Raw genomic sequence first — 6,000 nt, forward strand, 5'->3', positions numbered from 1 at the left:
CTTGCTGTGTTACTGCAGGGCTGGACCGAAAGCCTGCACACACAGTTGTTCTCCAGGACCTGTACAGAAGAACCCTGGTTTGTAATAATGTGATGTTCACCTATGTGATGTTTGTTGGCCTGCAGGGCTCTCTCCAGAGTGACAGACAGCTGCTGGTAGATCTTATGGACGGCTGTCTGGATGTCCGTCTGCAGGCTCCGCTTGGCTGCTTTAACACCGTCCTGAACCAACACAACATCATTATGAGACAGAACCAATACAACATCATTATCAATCACACACATGCTAAAACATTATCTTACCAGTGGTATATTACCATTATGTTACCAGTGGTATATTAACATTATGTTACCAGTGGTATATTAACATTATGTTACCAGTGGTATATTAACAGTATGTTACCAGTGGTATATTAACATTATGTTACCAGTGTATTATTACCAGTGGTATATTAACATTATGTTACCAGTGGTATATTAACATTATGTTACCAGTGGTATATTAACATTATGTTACCAGTGGTATATTAACATTATGTTACCAGTGGTATATTAACATTATGTTACCAGTGGTATATTAACATTATGTTACCAGTGGTATATTAACATTATGTTACCAGTGGTATATTAACATTATGTTACCAGTGGTATATTAACATTATGTTACCAGTGGTATATTAACATTATGTTACCAGTGGTATATTAACAGTATGTTACCAGTGGTATATTAACATTATGTTACCAGTGGTATATTAACAGTATGTTACCAGTGGTATATTAACATTATGTTACCAGTGGTATATTAACATTATGTTACCAGTGGTATATTAACATTATGTTACCAGTGGTATATTAACATTATGTTACCAGTGGTATATTAACAGTATGTTACCAGTGGTATATTAACATTATGTTACCAGTGGTATATTAACATTATGTTACCAGTGGTATATTAACATTATGTTACCAGTGGTATATTAACAGTATGTTACCAGTGGTATATTAACAGTATGTTACCAGTGGTATATTAACATTATGTTACCAGTGGTATATTAACATTATGTAACCAGTATAATCATATAATTAGTCTCGCCAAATGAGACAACATTAACTGACATAAAAAGGTGATTAGGCAGTGGTTTTGTCTGACCAAAGCCCAACTCCAACAGTACCTGGTAGTCTCCCTTTAGCCCCACTGTGCCCACTCTCCCTAGTCCCCCTGTTGTAAGCCCCACTGTGCCCACTCTCCCTAGTCCCCCGTACCTGGACACTCCCTCCCTAGTCCCCCCGTACCTGGACACTCCCTCCCTAGTCCCCCCGTACCTGGACACTCTCTCCCTAGTCCCCCCGTACCTGGACACTCTCTCCCTAGTCCCCCGTACCTGGACACTTTCTCCCTAGTCCCCCGTACCTGGACACTCTCTCCCTAGTCCCCCCGTACCTGGTAGTGGTGTACCTGGACACTCTCTCCCTAATCCCCCGTACCTGGACACTCTCTCCCTAGTCCCCCCGTACCTGGTAGTGTTGTACCTGGACACTCTCTCCCTAGTCCCCCGTACCTGGACACTCTCTCCCTAGTCCCCCCGTACCTAGTCACTCTATCCCTAGTCCCCCCGTACCTGGTAGTGATGTACCTGGACACTCTCTCCCTAGTCCCCCCATACCTGGACATTCTCTCCCTAGTCCCCCGTACCTGGACACTCTCTCCCTAGTCCCCCCGTACCTGGTAGTGTTGTACCTGGACACTCTCTCCCTAGTCCCCCGTACCTGGACACTCTCTCCCTAGTCCCCCCGTACCTAGTCACTCTCTCCCTAGTCCCCCCGTACCTGGTAGTGATGTACCTGGACACTCTCTCCCTAGTCCCCCCATACCTGGACACTCTCTCCCTAGTCCCCCGTACCTGGTAGTGATGTACCTGGACACTCTCTCCCTAGTCCCCCCGTACCTGGACACTCTCTCCCTAGTCCCCCCGTACCTAGTCACTCTCTCCCTAGTCCCCCCGTACCTGGTAGTGATGTACCTGGACACTCTCTCCCTAGTCCCCCCATACCTGGACACTCTCTCCCTAGTCCCCCGTACCTGGACACTCTCTCCCTAGTCCCCCATATCTGGACACTCCCTCCCTAGTCCCCCCGTACCTGGTAGTGATGTAGTTGGACACTCTCTCCCTAGTCCCCCGTACCTGGTAGTGATGTAGCTGGACACTCTCTCCCTAGTCCCCCCGTACCTGGACACTCTCTCCCTAGTCCCCCCGTACCTGGTAGTGGTGTACCTGGACACTCTCTCCCTAGTCCCCCCGTACCTGGTAGTGATGTACCTGGATACTCTCTCCCTAGTCCCCCCGTACCTGGACACTCTCTCCCTAGTCCCCCCGTACCTGGTAGTGATGTAGTTGGACACTCCCTCCCTAGTCCCCCCGTACCTGGTAGTGATGTACCTGGACACTCTCTCCCTAGTCCCCCCGTACCTGGTAGTGATGTACCTGGACACTCTCTCCCTAGTCCCCCCGTACCTGGTAGTGATGTAGTTGGACACTCTCTCCCTAGTCCCCCGGTACCTGGTAGTGATGTAGCTGGACACTCTCTCCCTAGCCCCCCCGTACCTGGTAATGATGTAGTTGGACACTCTCTCCCTAGTCCCCCCGTACCTGTACACTCTCTCCCTAGTCCCCCCGTACCTGGTAGTAGTGTAGTTGGACACTCTCTCCCTAGTCCCCCCGTACCTGGTAATGGTGTAGTTGGACATTCTCTCCCTAGTCCCCCCCGTACCTGGTAGTGATGTAGTTGGGCATTCTCTCCCTAGTCCCCCCGTACCTGGACACACTCTCCCTAGTCCCCCCGTACCTGGACACTCTCTCCCTAGTCCCCCCGTACCTGGTAGTGATGTACCTGGACACTCTCTCCCTAGTCCCCCGTACCTGGACACTCTCTCCCTAGTCACCCGTACCTGGACACTCTCTCCCTAGTCCCCCATATCTGGACACTCCCTCCCTAGTCCCCCCGTACCTGGTAGTGATGTACCTGGACACTCTCTCCCTAGTCCCCCCGTACCTGGAAGTGATGTACCTGGACACTCTCTCCCTAGTCCCCCCCGTACCTGGTAGTGATGTAGCTGGACACTCTCTCCCTAGTCCCCCCGTACCTGGACACTCTCTCCCTAGTCCCCCCGTACCTGGACACTCTCTCCCTAGTCCCCCCGTACCTGGTAGTGATGTACCTGGACACTCTCTCCCTAGTCCCCCCATACCTGGTAGTGATGTACCTGGACATTCTCTCCATAGTCTCCCCGTACCTGGACACTCTCTCCCTAGTCCCCCCGTACCTGGACACTCTCTCCCTAGTCCCCCCGTACCTGGTAGTGATGTACCTGGACACTCTCTTCCTAGTCCCCCCCGTACCTGGTAGTGATGTAGCTGGACACTCTCTCCCTAGTCCCCCCGTACCTGGTAGTGATGTACCTGGACACTCTCTCCCTAGTCCCCACGTACCTGGTAGTGATGTAGTTGGACACTCTCTCCCTAGTCCCCCCGTACCTGGTAGTGATGTACCTGGACACTCTCTCCCTAGTCCCCCCGTACCTGGTAGTGATGTAGTTGGACACTCTCTCCCTAGTCCCCCCGTACCTGGTAGTGATGTACCTGGACACTCCCTCCCTAGTCCCCCCGTACCTGGTAGTGATGTAGTTGGACACTCTCTCCCTAGCCCCCCCCCCCCCTACCTGGTAGTGATGTACCTGGACACTCTCTCCCTAGTCCCCCCGTACCTGGACACTCCCTAGTCCCCCCGTACCTGGTAGTGATGTAGTTGGACACTCTCTCCCTAGTCCCCCCGTACCTGGTAGTGATGTAGTTGGACACTCTCTCCCTAGCCCCCCCGTACCTGGTAGTGATGTACCTGGACACTCTCTCCCTAGTCCCCCCGTACCTGGACACTCTCTCCCTAGTCCCCCCGTACCTGGTAGTGATGTAGCTGGACACTCTCTCCCTAGTCCCCCCGTACCTGGTAGTGATGTAGCTTGACACTCTCTCCCTAGTCCCCCTGTACCTGGTAGTGATGTAGCAGGACACTCTCTCCCTAGTCCCCCCGTACCTGGACACTCTCTCCCTAGTCCCCCCGTACCTGGTAGAGATGTAGCTGGACACTCCCTCCCTAGTCCCCCCGTACCTGGTAGTGATGTAGTTGGACACTCCCTCCCTAGCCCCCCCGTACCTGGTAGTGATGTACCTGGACACTCTCTCCCTAGTCCCCCCGTACCTGGTAGTGATGTACCTGGACATTCTCTCCCTAGTCCCCCCGTACCTGGACACTCTCTCCCTAGTCCCCCCGTACCTGGTAGTGATGTACCTGGACACTCTCTCCCTAGTCCCCCCGTACCTGGACACTCTCTCCCTAGTCCCCCCGTACCTGGACACTCTCTCCCTAGTCCCCCCGTACCTGGTAGTGATGTACCTGGACACTCTCTCCCTAGTCCCCCCGTACCTGGTAGTGATGTAGCAGGACACTCTCTCCCTAGTCCCCCCGTACCTGGACACTCTCTCCCTAGTCCCCCCGTACCTGGACACTCTCTCCCTAGTCCCCCCGTACCTGGTAGTGATGTACCTGGACACTCTCTCCCTAGTCCCCCCGTACCTGGACACTCTCTCCCTAGTCCCCCCATACCTGGTAGTGATGTACCTGGACACTCTCTCCCTAGTCCCCCCGTACCTGGTAGTGATGTAGTTGGACACTCCCTCCCTAGTCCCCCCGTACCTGGTAGTGATGTACCTGGACACTCTCTCCCTAGTCCCCCCATACCTGGTAGTGATGTACCTGGACACTCTCTCCCTAGTCCCCCCGTACCTGGTAGTGATGTAGCTGGACATTCTCTCCCTAGTCCCCCCGTACCTGGTAGTGATGTACCTGGACACTCTCTCCCTAGTCCCCCCGTACCTGGACACTCTCTCCCTAGTCCCCCCGTACCTGGTAGTGATGTAGTTGGACATTCTCTCCCTAGTCCCCCCGTACCTGGTAGTGATGTACCTGGACACTCTCTCCCTAGTCCCCCCGTACCTGGACACTCTCTCCCTAGTCCCCCCGTACCTGGTAGTGATGTACCTGGACACTCTCTCCCTAGTCCCCCCGTACCTGGTAGTGGTGTACCTGGACACTCCCTCCCTAGTCCCCCCGTACCTGGTAGTGGTGTACCTGGACACTCCCTCCCTAGTCCCCCCGTACCTGGACACTCCCTCCCTAGTCCCCCCATACCTGGACACTCCCTCCCTAGTCCCCCCGTAGCTGGACACTCTCTCCCTAGTCCCCCCGTACCTGGACACTCCCTCCCTAGTCCCCCCGTACCTGGACACTCCCTCCCTAGTCCCCCCATACCTGGACACTCTCTCCTTAGTCCCCCCGTACCTGGACACTCTCTCCCTAGTCCCCCCGTACCTGGACACTCCCTCCCTAGTCCCCCCGTACCTGGACACTCCCTCCCTAGTCCCTCCCTAGTCCCCGTACCTGGACACTCCCTCCCTAGTCCCCCCGTACCTGGACACTCCCTCCCTAGTCCCCCCGTACCTGGACACTCTCTCCCTAGTCCCCCCGTACCTGGACACTCCCTCCCTAGTCCCCCCGTACCTGGACACTCCCTCCCTAGTCCCCCCGTACCTGGTAATGGTGTAGTTGGACATTCTCTCCCTTCAGTCCCCCGGTGCCCACAGTCCCTAGACCGAAACATCCAGCCAGGAACTGTAACCTGACGGAGGTCAGGAGAGAGGAGGACTGGAAGGCAGCGCTGGGGCTGGGTCGACCTCCTGGTTCGCTCCCCCCACCTTCTGCAGCCTGGCTACTCTTCTCCTCCATCCCAGAGATCAGCACCACGATCTGGTGTAGAGCCTCCAGACGCAGCTGGAGAAAACAATGACACACATTAGTCCTAGAATGAATCAGATTACAGACATATAGTCAATACTACCAGCACATTGACTGGTACCACCTGTATATAGCCTCCATATTGACTCTGTAC

At 54.2% G+C, this 6,000-nt stretch overlaps 1 protein-coding gene across 1 annotated transcript in view; it reads right to left on the minus strand.

Annotated features, from left to right (window-relative positions):
• LOC120035327 (probable E3 ubiquitin-protein ligase HERC1) overlaps positions 1–6,000 on the minus strand; it is a gene marked incomplete at its 3' end in the record, with an annotated part of 65,406 nt that overhangs the window by 24,227 nt on the left and 35,179 nt on the right. The window contains exons 14-15 of the mRNA XM_038982111.1: positions 5,643–5,882; positions 101–221 (exon numbers count right to left, since the gene is read on the minus strand). Of these exons, the coding sequence (XP_038838039.1) occupies positions 101–221; positions 5,643–5,882 (361 nt within the window). The remainder of the gene's footprint in view (positions 1–100; positions 222–5,642; positions 5,883–6,000) is intronic.

This window comes from Salvelinus namaycush, unplaced genomic scaffold, assembly GCF_016432855.1.
Source record: "Salvelinus namaycush isolate Seneca unplaced genomic scaffold, SaNama_1.0 Scaffold1028, whole genome shotgun sequence".
NCBI lineage: Eukaryota > Metazoa > Chordata > Actinopteri > Salmoniformes > Salmonidae > Salvelinus > Salvelinus namaycush.